Source organism: Heterodontus francisci, chromosome 7 (genome assembly GCF_036365525.1).
Source record: "Heterodontus francisci isolate sHetFra1 chromosome 7, sHetFra1.hap1, whole genome shotgun sequence".
In the NCBI taxonomy this organism is placed as follows: Eukaryota; Metazoa; Chordata; class Chondrichthyes; order Heterodontiformes; family Heterodontidae; genus Heterodontus; species Heterodontus francisci.
The window spans coordinates 40,893,324-40,908,795 of record NC_090377.1 but is presented as its reverse complement, the minus strand read 5'-3'; the positions used below and the strand labels follow the sequence as shown (position 1 = coordinate 40,908,795).

Here is a 15,472-nt window from a genome sequence, read left to right as displayed (position 1 = left end):
AGCAATTCCAGTACAGCTACAACACTGTCATTCACCTGACAATGTGGAAAATTACCCAGGTATGTCCTGTACACAAAAAGCAGGACAAATCCAAACCGGCCATTACTACCCCATCAGTATCCACTCGGTCATCAGTAAAGTGATGGAAGGTACCGTCGACAGTGCAGTCAAGCAGCACTTACACAGCAATAACCTGCTCGCTGATGCTCAGTTTGGGTTCTGCTGGGGACACTTGGCTCCTGACTTCATTACAGCCTTGGTCCAAACATGGACAAAAGAGCTCAACTCACAAGGGGAGGTGAGAGTGACTGCCCTTGACATCAAGGCAGCATTTGACCGAGTGTAGCATCAAGGAACCCTGACAAAATTGAAGTCAATGGGACTCGGGGAAAATTCTCAACTAGTTGGAGTCATACCTAACACAAAGGAGGATGGTTGTGGTTGTTGGAGGCCAATCATCTCAGTACCATAACATCGCTGCAGGAGTTCCTCAGTGTAGCGTCCTGGGCCCAACCATCTTCAACAGCTTCATCAATGACTTTCCCTCCATCATAAGGTCAGAAGTAGGAATGTTTGCTCACGAGTGCACAATATTCAGCACCATTTGCAACTCCTTAGATACTGAAGCAGTCTTTGTCCCTATGCGGTGAGACCTGGACAACATTCAGGCTTGGGCTGATGAGTGGCAAATAACATTCAGATCATAAAAATGCCAGGCAATGACCATGTCCAACAAATGAGAATCTAACCCTTGACATTCAACGGCATTGCTGTTGTTGAATCCGCCACTATCAATATCCTGGGGGTAACCATTGACCAGAAACTGAACTGGACCAGCCATACAAATACTGTGGCTACAGGGGCAGGTCAGAAACTGTGAATTCCGCAGCAAGTTACTCACCTCCTGACTCCCCACAACTTGTCCACCATCTACAAGGCACATGTCAGGAGTGTGATGGAATACTTTCCATTTGCCTGAATGAGTACGGCTCCAACAACACTCCAGAAACTCGACACCATCCAGGACAAAACAGCCCACTTGAACTGCACCCATCCACCAACTTAAACATTCACTCTCTCCACCACTGACGCACAGTGGCAGCAGTGTGTACCATCTACAAGATACACTGCAGCAACTCACCAAGGCTATTTCGACAGCACCTTCCAAACCCATGACCTCTACCACCTGCAAGTTCCCCTCCAAGCCAGATACCATCCTGACTTGGAAATATATCACTGTTCCTTCACTGTTGCTGGATCAAAATCCTGGAATTCCCTTCCTAACAGCACTGATGGTGTATCCCCACCACATGGACTGCAGCAGTTCAAGAAGCCGGCTCACCATCACCTTCTCAAGAGCAATTAGGGATGGGCAATAAATGCTAGCCTTGCCAGCGATGCCCACATCCCATGGAAAAAAATGGAGGAATAGGAAAGTATATGAGTGAAAAAAATGTAACTAATTCCCAATAGCAAATATTTCTCAATTACCCACTTCCTTAAACAATTTTCTTGTTTGTTTTCCCACAATATCAATCTCCATGGTCTCTATGGGGTTGTCATTCTGCACATTCGCCAGTTTTTTAAGTCGTTAAATCGAAACTGCCTATGCTTTCAGTTTTCTAAACTTGAGTCTTTATCCACAGGTTCTTCAAATTGTGGCAATCTCAAACATATTAGGTTAGTGGTTAGTCTAAATTATTAGTGTGAGTTGTTTGTGGTTAGTGGTGAATGAGCGCCACTAGCCATTCATTTACACTTGCACTTGTCTGTAGACTTTCTATGAGCTTTTGCACTGGGATTTGTTACAATTAGAAAACCAATTCAGTGTGCTGCCCTCTACAGAGGATCTGAGACCTGTTTGAACAGGGAAGAAACTGTATATCTCCTTAACAAGTCAGATTGTAGAATGGTTACTGAAGCATGCAGAGTCTGAGCCAGGGAGTGTCAGGATAGATAATTCAATGCCAAATAAGGTACAGAAAGCAAAGTAAAGGGAGACAAAGCAAAAGTAAAAAAAAATTCTCCAACAATAATTAAAAGCTGAAGGAGTGCAATTCCACAATTGTAAAAGTTAATTTTCAGTGCCAGAGAGTTTGTTTGGCAGTAATTGAGATTTATTAGACCATTAAAAATTAATATACAATGAGGTGGACAAGCCCTAACTTTTTCTGGCAGATTTAGTGTGAGTCTCTCGGTGAGATATCATTCTAATAAAGCTTCATGAGGAGCGGGGAAACTCAGACAGCAACTTCCTGATTTCCATGTTTAACTGCACATGTGCAGTCACTGGAAGTTGCTGTCCAATTTACTCTTTATATACTGTTAACTTCACCAGTAGTTTTACTACAAACTCTGAGCCATTATTGAGGTTCAGTTTATCAGTGCTGAGGCCACTGCTGTTTACAAAATGTTGAAACAAATTAGACACAGAAATGGGAGATGTGGTGTTGACATTTGCAGATGATACCAAAAGTCAAGTCTAAGTGGAGATATAACGGAGGTCTTGAATGTTATGAAGGGATTTGTTAGGTTGATTTGGAGAAACTGTTTCCACTTACAGGTGAGTAATATATTTCTAAAATAGCCACTAACAGATCAATTAAAGAAATTAGGAGGAATTTCTTTACAAAGAGTATATTGAGCTTGTGGAACTCAGCCGCATAGACTAGTTGAAGCAGATAGCATTAATGCATTTAAGGGGAGGCTTGATCTGTATGTGAAGGAGGAGTGAGTAGTGGAATATGGAGGCAAGGTGGGATTCTTGAACACTTGAAAGATGTCTCTGCAGTGCCTTCTCTTCTCTCAGAGTAAACAATCCCAGGCTTTTCAACCTCTCCTCAAAGCTCAGATACCTGAAACTAAGTAGAAGTTTGATTGTCCTTTTCTACCTGTTGTACAGTGGATAGCACTGTAAGCACTGCTTGACGGTGTAACTGTAGGAATGCCTTGATCAGATTCTTCATCACCCCTTGGGATTCGTGCTCTGCCTGACTGGCTGTACTTCTCAAGATCCGGTTGTCTTTCCTTACTGCTGCTGCACATTCCACCATTGGTTCCAATGAGAAAGTCACCAAGACCCCAAAAATCAATCCACCAGGAGGTGTCTGGAAGCCATTTTTAAAAATCCAGTCTTTTTCCTTTCTTATCTTTAGCATAAGCAATAGGGAAAATCAGAGGGAAAAAATAAAGCCTGAGAAACTGGTTAAATTTGGGACGGCACAGTGGCGCAGTGGTTAGCACCACAGCCTCACAGCTCCAGCGACCTGGGTTTGATTCTGGGTACTGCCTGTGCGGAGTTTGCAAGTTCTCCCTGTGACCGTGTCGGTTTTCACTGGGTGCTCCGGTTTCCTCCCACAGCCAAAGACTTACAGGTTGATAGGTAAATTGGCCATTACAAATTGCCCCTAGTATAGGTAGGTGGTAGGGGAAGGTGGGGATGTGGTAGGAATATGGGATTAATGTAGGATTAGTATAAATGGGTAGTTGATGGCCGGCATAGACTCGGTGGGCCGAAGGGCCTGTTTCAGTGCTGTATCTCTAAATGAATAAAAATGTTACTTTAGTCCTCGCTAAACCTCAAGAAAATATGCAAGAGATTAACCAAGGTGCAATTAACCTAAATGACAATGCTCAATTATTTACACAGTTTACAGATCCCATTTTTATGGTGCTCAGTGACAATTCCAAAAATAATGAAAGCTTCCATGATCACAAAGCACTGTCAAGTTTTATTAGCAGTAAAATATATTTATTGTGTCTGTAAATAGACTGTGTGCTGAAAAATGTTGACTGCTAAAGGTTATTTTAAAGTAGCCAGCACATTATCAGCATAGTAACATGAAGCACTAATATTTAAAAATATGACTGGAATATGAAATTATTGATGCAAAAAGTTAATTTTACAGTGTGTACTGTACATTGCATTTTGTTAAAATCACTGTAGTAATATCAAATCTTTTTAGATGCATTTACGTTGTACATTTTGTTTCAGAGCCTACCATCATTCCACTGTGTAAAAGCACAATGTACATATAATGTGATACACTTTTTCATCCCTACTCATGTGATCTTCGTTATGTTATAATCCCATTAGGGACCATTAATTTTTTAAAAGAGAAAGTTGAATTCCCAGTTACTAATCAAAGAATTATGCCACAAGATTTCATATTTTACACAAAAAAATTTGCTGTACAAGAGTTAAAGAAAAACACTACTAACTTACTACAATTCCAAAATTGTAGGGTGGCGCAGTGGTTAGCACTGCAGCCTCACAACTCCAGCGACCCGGGTTTAGTTCTGGATACTGCCTGTGCAGAGTTTGCAAGTTCTTCCTGTGACCGCGTGGGTTTCCGTCAGGTGCTCCAGTTTCCTCCCACAGCTAAAGACTTGCAGGTTGATAGGTAAATTGGCCATTGTAAATTGCTCCTAGTGTAGGTAGGTGGAAGGGGAATGGTGGGGACGTGGTAGGAAATATGGGATTAATGTAGGATTAGTATAAATGGGTGGTTGTCGGTCAGCACAGACTCAGTGGGCCAAAGGGCCTGTTTCAGTGCTGTGTGACTATTGTCATGCTAGGCCTCCACCTACCAAGAATGAGGCACATCAATTTTGTCATGAACATTGATTTTTAACTGTTGTTGGAGCGAGAAACTGACTTATTAAGCAGGTCAGCTGGGGCTGGAAAATAAAACATTTACATACTAACAGACATTAAAGGTGAGGAAGCACATTCCAGGGCCTGCTAGGGAGAATGCAATCCATAAGGGCCAGGACTGGTTAGACCAGCTGGTCACATGACTAACTGGCTGTTCCAGGGTTTTCTTTTGAACTGGCTGCAGAGAGTTTGAAGGGAGAGTGTCTGTTTGCTCCTGGACTGAGGAGATCTCTCTCCTGTCTGCTCCCATCTCTTTCTCAAAAGCCTCTGAATCCACTGAAGACACATGAACCCCAAGAGAGAAAATTTTCCTACAGCGAACAAGGTTTAAGAAGAATACCCGACCCCAACAAAAAGCAAGATCTACCTACAATCAAGGACTCTACAGTCAGCTCGAAGAACCGTAACAAAAACTCTTCAGATATTGCCTCAAATTTTTCCACTTTATTTTCTTCTGCTCATTTCTGTCTCTATTTGCATCTATGTATTGCGTATGCATGCTAACGTGGGCGCATCATATTAGAATTTAAGTTCAAGTTTAATAAATTTCAACTTTTCTTCTTTAAGCCTAAGAAAACCTGTTTGTGCTGGTTTCTTTGCCTTATAATCGGAAAGCGGTGAATGAGGATTCACCAAGGGGGAGCTAAAAACAGTGTGTTTAAAATTAAACCCTGTTACAGTAAGACCAGGCGAAGGCTGAGAGGGACCCCTAGACAGCTTCCTCACCTGGTCATAACACTACTCTTTTAACTTAAAATCTTAACAGAACATGAGGTCGTTTGACTTTTACTTCTACCCGAGTCCCTTATATGTTACAGGATTTTGGTGGTTTGTTCACTTCTTCAGGGACCAATCCACAAAGTGTACCACAGCTCTTGGAAATTCACTTTGATTTCCTTACTTTCTCAGCTGTCTTATGAGGTATCAGATCTCCTGGGGATTCACTCTCTAGCCATGGCCTGGCAAATCTTCCAGTTCACCTGCAACACCTCATGAATTTGGATTTCCCAGCTTGAGCATGGCCTTTTCCAAAAGTCAACTGACTGTATGTCTAAAAGTCAACTGACTGTATGAAGCCAATTCACTGACTGTGTCAGCAAGAACACCATAAAAAACACCTGATCCAAAAGGCCTCTCCCGAGCAACAACTATCTCCATAGCAAAGTGATACATGTGGGATGTCCCAAATAGCAACTTAAGTTAATTATTTCCAACTTCAAATCTTCTCTTTGTTCTGGGAAATTATATGAATAATTTAAACCCCTGATTATGGCAGCTGCAGAAACACCGTCCCAATCAACAAATTAAGATGGGTTCCCATTGTGTAGGGTCTTTACACTTCCCAATATGACCTTAGTAAATAAACATGGGCTACCCTTCGATTGGTAACCACCCTAGGTGTGTTTGTCAGCTTATCAAACCAGATGTTTTAATTTGTCTTGCCTTAAATAAAGTTCAATCCCCAAATTAAAAGTTACCTCTAGAAAATTAATATAAACCATGAATTAGGTGAGAGTGGTGCAGTGGTTAGCACCGCAGCCTCACAGCTCCAGCCGACCCAGGTTCAATTCTGGGTACTGCCTGTGTGGAGTTTGCAAGTTCTCCCTGTGTCTGCGTGGGTTTCCTCTGGGTGCTGCGGTTTCCTCCCACATGCCAAACCATGAATTAGGTGACCATAACAATTGTAAACCATATTTGCTCCTAATTGTGTCTTGGATGTTGATCAGTAGCACACTACAGATGGTGTTTGGATGTCTAGGAACTAGCATGTTGCCTATGAGTGCATGAGCCTATTAAACATTATCCCATTGCTCATTTGAATGCCATTTACATTTTATTTTTGGCACTATGGATCAGGTGTGGCAGACATGGGATAACACTTAAACTCTCAAACTCTTCTAAGTGCCTAAAGGAACTCACCTCGCGTTACCTTCCTACCAGAATTTAGCATTGAAAGCCAGGAACTGCATGCATTGTGCTGGTGACATTGTATATAAATACAATGTGTTTGATGATGTCACCAACATGATGCACATGCATCTCTGGATCCACTATGACAAGGGAGATTTTGGCCTTTTGCAGGTCAGACTCAGGAAGAATTTTTTCTCTCTCTCTCACCAACCACGGAACTGGTTTTAACACCAGGAATCTTTCAGTGGAATTTGGTTAAAAAATAATATTTTAAAGATAGCCTGGAACCAGAGGATCTGAAATTGCATTAACACCATTGCACCAATGTAGCAGCGTTGGAGTGCATTCAGCCAAGTTCTATATTTTGGATTCAGCTACTTTATAGATGTGGGCGAGTACACAAACTGCGGACAGAATTTTACCTTGTGGTGGTGGCCCTGTTCACCGGTTAAAAAGTCAGGGGAGAGACCTCCTCTGCCGGGCCTGGAAGCCACAAAGCAATTTTGTCTGGCCCTGGCTCTTAGTTGGCCTTGGTCAGGACTTCTGTCCCTCTGAAGTAGGATGTCCTGCCTCCAAGAGCTGCCGGACTATCAGCGGGCTGGCAACTCTTCAGTCCCAGCAGCACCACCGGGAATAGTGGCCACTGCTGGAACTGCACCTAGCAAGAAGATGATGATGGACGTTGCCCTTCAGGAAGGTGAATAGGGTTTGGGCTTCGCCGGAGACAATCGGCTGGGCCCCAGTGAGGGAGGTGGGAGTCGGAGATCAGGGTGGGGGGGGGGGGGTAGTTTTAGCAGGGGCAGCCCGTACTGCTGGAGGAGCCTTCCGTGTGGCACAGGGTGCCTGATCAGGAGGACCTTTCTGCACCCTCCCAGTCTGCAAGGAGGCTGCCAGATTTTACTAGACAGCCTCCTCAGGTGCTGAAGTGCTATCCGCCACTCCTAAGATACCAATAGCGGCAAGAGGAGCCGCTTACGTGGCAAGTAATTGGCCACTTAAGAGCCTCAATTGGCCTTTGGCGGGGAGGCTGTTTGCTACCTACCCCGCTGCTGGTAAAATAGCGTGGGGGCGAGTAGGCTATGGGCACAGCACTCTCCTGCCTCCCGCTTAATTTTAAACCCCTCTGTCTCCCAGCCCGCTCTCGGTGGGTGGGTGGAGGGGGTTGGTGGGGGTGTATAGAAGGGTGCGTGCAGCGTGGGTGGAGCGTAATATTCCAGCCAATGTAAATACAGTCTGAAGCACCTCAGGGATACTGAGTGGGGGCGCAACTGAGCAAGAGATGGAATCTATGCCCCAAATTGAATACAAAAATATAAGAGCTCAGGTCTTTCATTTTATTCCTAAAACTCCTAACATTCATGTCTAGTACATTAAGACATCCATTTCCCCACTCCTTAGTCTGATGTGCTTGTTTATTTTGCCATCATTATCCTCTGTGTCGATATCCTTACATTCTGCGCACTTTCCTGTTTTATCAGTGGCTGCACTTCAACTGCCAATCTACCAGCCCGGGATCTGCACCATAATATCCAGCTTGTGTATCCATTCTATCTCAATCATAATTTATTTTCCCTCTTTCTAGCTCTGCTTTGTTTGCTCTCCCCATCTTATTTTAAAGCCTCCTCATTGTTTTATTTACTCCTTATAAAATAAAGGCCGCTTATTTATAGTTTTCACAGAATAATAGAGAATTGTGAAATTCAGTTCATAGCACCAGTAAAAATCCGAGTATAAAATTTACTAAAAATGATATTTGTCTTTTTCAATCGCTATTAATCAGTGACATAAAAACCTCAATTGTTATAAAGCAGTGTTTCCTCTCTCACTGTAAATAACACCATAAGAAATCATGGGATAGAGTTTCTGCTTTGAGCACAATCGATGATCCAGACGCAAATTATGCCCAAAATTGCTTCAGTTTTGAAGAGTATTATTTTCCCTGAGTTTCCATTCAGATTCATTTGTTATCACCTAATGTAAAATCTGCCATGAGCCAGCATTGTCAGGCAGTGTTTTAAAATGTAATTTAAAAAAATTGTTTTAAAGTATTTTCCTTGATATATTTAAGACTGGTAACTTCATAAAGTTTAATTAAAACAGCTGAGAATGGGTTTATCACAAAAAATACACATCAATGTCATTCCACCACCTCTGAATAAGCTGGTATTTAATTACAGGAAATGACTTTAAAAAAATATGTAAAATAATTTTCTAATTATATTAGGGTGCACTTGTCAGTTTCTTAGTAAATTAAAACAAAAATTACATTCAAAAACTTTTTTTAAATGTTTATTAGCGTCCTTGCACTCAAAGGTTTCATTTAAATTTTTGAAGCCTCCTCAAAGGCCTGCAAATGAGTACAGTTAGCAGAAACTCACAATGGTGATTAATTCACCCTGGGGCTGTCACCAGTTTTGTGAGCAGGGCCTTATTAATTTTTTGGGGGGATGTGGGTGTTGCTGGCTAAGCCAGCATTTATTGCCCATCCCTAATTGCCCTTGAACTGAATGATTTGCTAGGTTTTTTTAAGAGTCAACCACATTGCTGTGGGTCTGGAGTCACATGTAGGCCAGACCAGGTAAGGACAGCAGATTTCTTTCCCTAAAGGACACTAGTGAACCAGATGGGTTTTTACAGTAATTGACAATGGTTTCAAGGTCATCATTAGACTAGCTTTTTAATTCCCAGGTTAATTGAATTCAAATTTCACCATCTGCCATAGTGGGATTTAAACCCATGTCCCCAGAGCAGTAGCCTGGGTCTCAAGTCCAGTGACATTACCACAATGCCACCACCTATCCTAAGGCTATTTTTAGAACAATGTTCTTAAAACTAGCACAAAATAAACTACTGGAAACTTGACTTTTGTTTGTGCTTAAAATTCTGTGATCCACTGATTTTGGCCGAATTATGCTGAAATAAACGACGCCATCAAGCAAAAATTCTAGGCCTTCATATATTGCACATTTGTGCATGTGTGTATATATAAAATGTGTGTGTATCTATATATATATATATATATATATGCATGTATGTATAATATGCTGAAATTGTGATTAAATTAAATCAACTGGAAATAAAAATGTACAATCCAGTGCTACTAGAAGCTGTCCAAGTGAAATTGACATTGAACACATTGGAGAGGACCGATGTGACAGCCAGTTAAGAGTCCTTGATGCAGCTGTGGCACTTACCTTGTCAATTAAGTGATAACTTCTATTTATAAAGCATGTGTGCCGCAATAAATGACCAGACTGGTTTAGGCATTTAATCTAAGTGTAGGCACTCCATAATGCCAAGAACATCCCAGATGAAATTTGAAGTCATTAGAATTATACGGATGAGATAGTCTGACATTTTCATTTTTTTTCATGTTCTAATTTTCCTTCTTGGATAAGCTTTATAGTTAACTTTATTATTTGGTTTTGCAGTAGTTGAGAAGACTTTACTGTCAATACTTGAACTTCTTTATCCACTAATACGTTACAGCATTACTTCCATTTTTTTCTGAATTGTGGGGTTTTTGCAACAGAATTTTTTTTTTAATTGTTTTTTGCGGCAAGTGTTGTGACTTTTTTTCACAAAGGGTCAAAAGCCCTTGATTTTTAAATATCCATCCGAGCTTCCAACATAGACAAGGAAACCCTGCTGCTGTCAATGTCAGTCACAGAAGAAGAGGTACAGGCACATGGAATGATGAGCACTGAAATACTGGGCTCTTTCAAGCCTTAGGGCTGGCACAAACCTATATTTACTGCAGTCCACATGATATTAACCTATATTTCTATTTCCACTGTGAACTTAAATAACAACATTTCATATTTGTGTGATCTTTCTGTGAAGAATTTGTGTAAGTCAGATGCAACTCAACAGAAATTTTGCAAATTTCTAAGATGGTTAATTAGTTAACAAAATGTTTTTTTTATAGTAACCTGGACAAGCATTACAAAGTTTTAATTAGACACTTCACTGTCGTGAAAGACAAATTCATTATTTAGAAGCATCTTGCTGTGTTGTTTTTGAGAACTTCAAAACATTGTAGCAAAGTGCTATTTTTAAGAAAAGATCATTTCATTAGCCATTCTGCTCTGAATTCAAAATAACTTAATCCAAGTTATCTGACAATTCAGTTATTTAGCATTTTGCTGAATTAAAACGATTAAATAATTTGAGTGAGAAGCACAATAACTGAATGATCAGAAATAGACTATAAGCTAAATTTTGTCCTTTTACCATGTTTCTGTTATTACCATTGAGAAGATATGGTGTGGGCGGGCTAAATCAATTTCTGAACCATTAGCACTACTTTGCTGATGACTTTACAGAAGGAGGTCTGTAAGTTCCCAATTGATTATAAACCTATATCTTGGTCCTGTTTAATAACTGTGTTGTTCTCAATCCTCAGGGAGGTGTGTGCGGCTGCGAGAAAGGTTACATGGAAGTAATGACTCCTTATGGATTCCTTGATTACTGCACTAAAATTCCCGGACGAGAGGAGAAGAAAGCTGATGTTAAGTCTAGTGTGGGGAAGAACAAGCTGGGCAATTCAAAATTCCAGGCATTTTTTAAAGGATGGACCATTGATCCTTTTGACCCTGGTAAGAATTGTGTTAAAAATAAGCAGGAGGGAAAGTGTTGTGAGGCTACAGAGTGTATTACTGGAGTTAGTGATTGAGGCATGTCAATATTTAAGGATAGATTAGGTAAGTGGTTGGAGAAAGGGGGAAATAAACAGATATGGGAAAAGGACAAGCACACGGGAGTCTGAACAAAGCTCAAGTGGAGAATAAACATCAACATGATTGGTTTGACTAAACAACCTATTTCTGTGTTGTAATTTCTTTGAAACATTCTGTAGATTTACATTGTAAAGGGAGTGAATAACCTATCAAATGTATTATTGCACTACCATCCTCACCCTGCATATATCTGTATAGACTGTTTACCATTTTCTATACTTTTAAAATGAGACAGAAAAGCTTTGCATTAACATTCATTAGCACAATTATTTATTTTCATCTATGTGATGCTTTTTATTACCAATTTTTTCTTTAAAGTATGAGTGCTGACAGTATAATTGGAGAAACTGTCTGGGAGGAGTTATTGAGTTTGATGGCACAAAGGAGTCCAGCTAAAACTGAAACATCTTACAGAATTCGGTTTATGTTTGCTGCATAATAGACTTTTCACAGTATGGTCTGGATTTTGTGCAGGAGGTGGGGCTCTCAGCATCAGGCCAAAAAGACGGGGGGAGTCCTGCCTCAGCCTTTTGGCGCTCCCCCCACCTCCCCCCCAGTGCAATCCTCCACTATTACGGAGGTGACATTTCCGACACTGGGATCCCAGTCCATTTAAAGATAGGGATCCTGCCTTCAAGAGATGCTGGCCAATCACAGGGCTGGCAGCTCAACAATATTGGCAGCACCACCGGGAGTGGTGACCACTGCCAGTACTGCAAAGGCCTCGGACCCCGGCCGATCGCTGGAACCCCGGACCTCTGGTAAGTGAGGCAGGGTCAGCGGGGCCTGGCTAAAAGGCCACAGAAAGTGGGGTGTGGGGTTAGTTGCAAAGTCCAGGGGAAGGGGGCGCTTGGGAGGTGCATTGTTTCCTGGCGAGGACCCTCCGTGGGCCACAGACTGCACATGGAGGAGGGACCCCCCCCTCCCAAGCCCGCAGGGATGGCGCCTCATTTTACAAGGCATCCTCCTCGCGTGGCAGAGGACCCCCCCACCCCGCTGGCAAGATCCCAGCAGCAGAGGGAAGAGGCCCTTAAGAGGCTGTTACTGGCCTATCCCGCCCTGGGGAAAATTGCTTGCTCGGGATAGCGACGGGCCCTCTGCACCCCCGCCCCCACCCCCCAGCGCCCCTGCTACCCACCTCAGGGTGGCCCAGAAAATCCAGCCCTATGACTTAGCAACTCATCTATAACCTGAAGAAATCATATGCACTTGTGGCTTGAACAAAGATATTTTGAGAACAATGCCTAAATGAAAGTAAAACCAGCAAGCTAGAAATTCTATGATCCAAGGGAGTGAAACTGGGGTGTGAATCCAGTTAGGCAACCACAATTTGGGCGGAACCTGGATTAGCAGGGTTTACAATTTTCTGAAGAAAAATAATGGTGTTACACTCAGGGGGAGGGGCTTCCTCAGTCTGCTGCTATAATGTTGCACAGCTACTTTATGGATGTTTCTAAGGTGGGAGGGGTGGTCATTCCTGGGCTACCCAGGAATTCTGCTCGGCTCATCCTTGATAATCTCAGCAGGATCTAAATGCCGTTTCTCACATTGGCAGGCTATTTCTCCCTGTTCTGCCACCTCAGTACTTCTAATATCTAAACAGCACCTACAAAACAGGTGCTCGGAAAAATGGATGCTAATCCTTTGTCTCTGTTTTGTATGTAAAACCAGTGTGCCTGAATGTCCTGTATGACTTTACAGATGGCTGCACCTAACTGCATCTGAAGTGGGTTAATCAAAGTAAGCTGTATGTATATGTGTGCCAGGCGTCTGTGCGTTCAGATTTCAAGGCAAACTGCTTCCAAAAATTTCACTCTACCGTTTGCACAGCTCATACTTAGATGAAATAAAAACAGAAACTGCTGGAAATACACAGCAGGTCTGGCAGAATCTGTGGAGAGAGAAACAGAGTTAACGTTTCAGGTCTGTGACCTTTCATCAGAACTGCTTTGGATAAGATGAAAGATGAAATGAAACTGCGGAGCAGGACAGCTTTGAGATTCTGAGTCTGTGCTGCTGGAGAGAGAGGTCGAGTGTGTACATGTGGCGGCACATGGCAGAGTGTGGACTCAGGATACGACGAGAACAGCAGTCCGAGGAATGTTGTATGTCTTGGAGATACCTGTAATCCTGGGTGGATTCGAAACATGAAGGATGGAAAGTCACAGACCCGAAACGTTATCTCTGCTTCTCTCTCCACAGATGCTGCCAGATCTGCTGAGTATTTCCAGCACTTATTGTTTTTATTTTAGATTTCCAGCATCTGCAGTATTTTGCTTTCCTATTTAGGCGCTTTCTGTCTTAAAAGACCAGGCTCTTCTTATCAAGAAAGATATTTATTTTTGAGGTTTGGAATAAAAAAATGTTTTTTCAGCTTCAGGAACTATTGCAAAATATTTTTTTTAATTTATAGATACAGCACTGAAACAGGCCCTTCAGCCCACCAAGTCTGCGCTGACCAACAACCACCCATTTATACTAATCCTACATTAACCCTATATTCTCTACCACATCACCACCATTCTCCTACCACCTACCTACACTAGGAGCAATTTACAATGGCCAATTTGCCTAAACAACTGCAAGTCTTTGGCAGGAAACTGGAGCACCCAGCAGAAACCCATGTAGACATAGGGAGAACTTGCAAACTCTGCACAGGCAGTACCCAGAACTGAACCCAGGTTGCTAGAGCTGTGAGGCTGCTGTGCTAACCACTGTGCCGCCCACTGCTCTATCCCTTTTTCACTCACCAATAGATGGTATGTTTGGTACAGTGAATCTCTCCCCCAACATTCCTCACAACCTCCCACAACCCCACTTCCATCCCCATTACGGTTTATGTGCAGACAACAACAGTAAAAGCTCTTGACTGATTCCAATGATGTTCACGTGACCCTCTTCAGAGTGACCATCAACTGCTTCACTAGGGGAGGGTCGAACCCTCCTACCCATAGAATAGCTCCATCCAACAATCAATGTGAAGAGAATCCTCCCAGTCAAACCTTTATTCCCAAATATTCAGTATACTCAGCCACTTTCTGCTTATTTACAAAACAAAGACACAAATGGACTAGTAATCATGTTCCAACAGTGATTTATTTTTTAAAAAGACTGCTTATGTGACTATCTACTCTTTATTACCACTACTTTTTCAAGGTGGTGTTATGTCTGCGTGGTGAACATGCTTGTGGTTGTTCTAAGTGAACTATCTCTGAGAATAGACTGGGAGAGTTGGCTATGTTGTGCCTCCAGAACATGTTGCATGAAACGAGAGGGCACTTGATTGCTTTGAACACAGACTGAGTGCTACAGGCTGCAGATCCTCCACAGATGTAGGAATAGCCTGTCACCGCCTGCCTTCTGGTCCCTGAACAGTCATGGAAAGTGGGTGGAGGAATACTTATGGAAGTGTTGCTGACCTGAGAGAGAGCCTCAACTTCCATGGCCACATCGGTCCTGATCCTATATAGAGTGCATGTTCCCGTGCCCTCTGATTTGCTGGTGCATGGCCTTAATGGCTTCAGTGGCATGATGGAAGCCTGCTCCCATCTTGTGTCCTTTGTACAACCTCCTTTGCTCCAAGGAGAACAACCCCAGCTTCTCCAATCCAAGCTTGTAGCTAAAATCCCCCATCCCTCAAACCATTCTGATAAATTTCCTTTCCACCCTCAAGGACCCTCACATCCTTTCTAAACAGTGGTGACCAGAACTGGACCCAACACCCCAGTTGTAGCCTAACCAGAGCTTTATAAAGGTTCAACATAACTTCCCTGCTTTTGTACTCAATGCCACTTGAGGCATTGAACAGAATTTAACGTTGGGCAGGAGGCCCCACCCACCGGCTGAAAAGTCGGTGTCGAGCCTGCCTCCACCAAGCCTGGGGGACACGGTGGGAGTTTTCGCTCCCCAGGCCCTTAATTGGCCTTGGATCAGACTTCCACCTCTCTGAGGCAGGATGTCCTGCCTAATGGAGCTGCTGGCCAATTGGCGGGCTGGCAGCTCTTATTCCGAGCAGCGCCACCAGGAGTGGTGGCCACTGCTGGGACTACACCCAGCTTCAGCAGGAAGCGGAAGGACAGCCTCGGAAAGAAGGTGAGTTCTTGGGGCCTCGCCAAGGACAATCAGCCAGGCCCTGGCGAGGCAAGGGGTGTCAGTTGGGGTGTTG

General features: G+C 42.8%; 1 protein-coding gene across 6 annotated transcripts in view; it reads left to right on the top strand.

Moving 5' to 3' along the window:
- thsd7ba (thrombospondin, type I, domain containing 7Ba) overlaps window positions 1–15,472 on the top strand; it is a 953,049-nt gene that overhangs the window by 920,169 nt on the left and 17,408 nt on the right. For all 6 annotated transcript variants that reach the window (XM_068035032.1, XM_068035036.1, XM_068035034.1 and 3 more), the window contains one exon: window positions 10,974–11,166. In XM_068035032.1, the coding sequence (XP_067891133.1) occupies window positions 10,974–11,166 (193 nt within the window). The remainder of the gene's footprint in view (window positions 1–10,973; window positions 11,167–15,472) is intronic.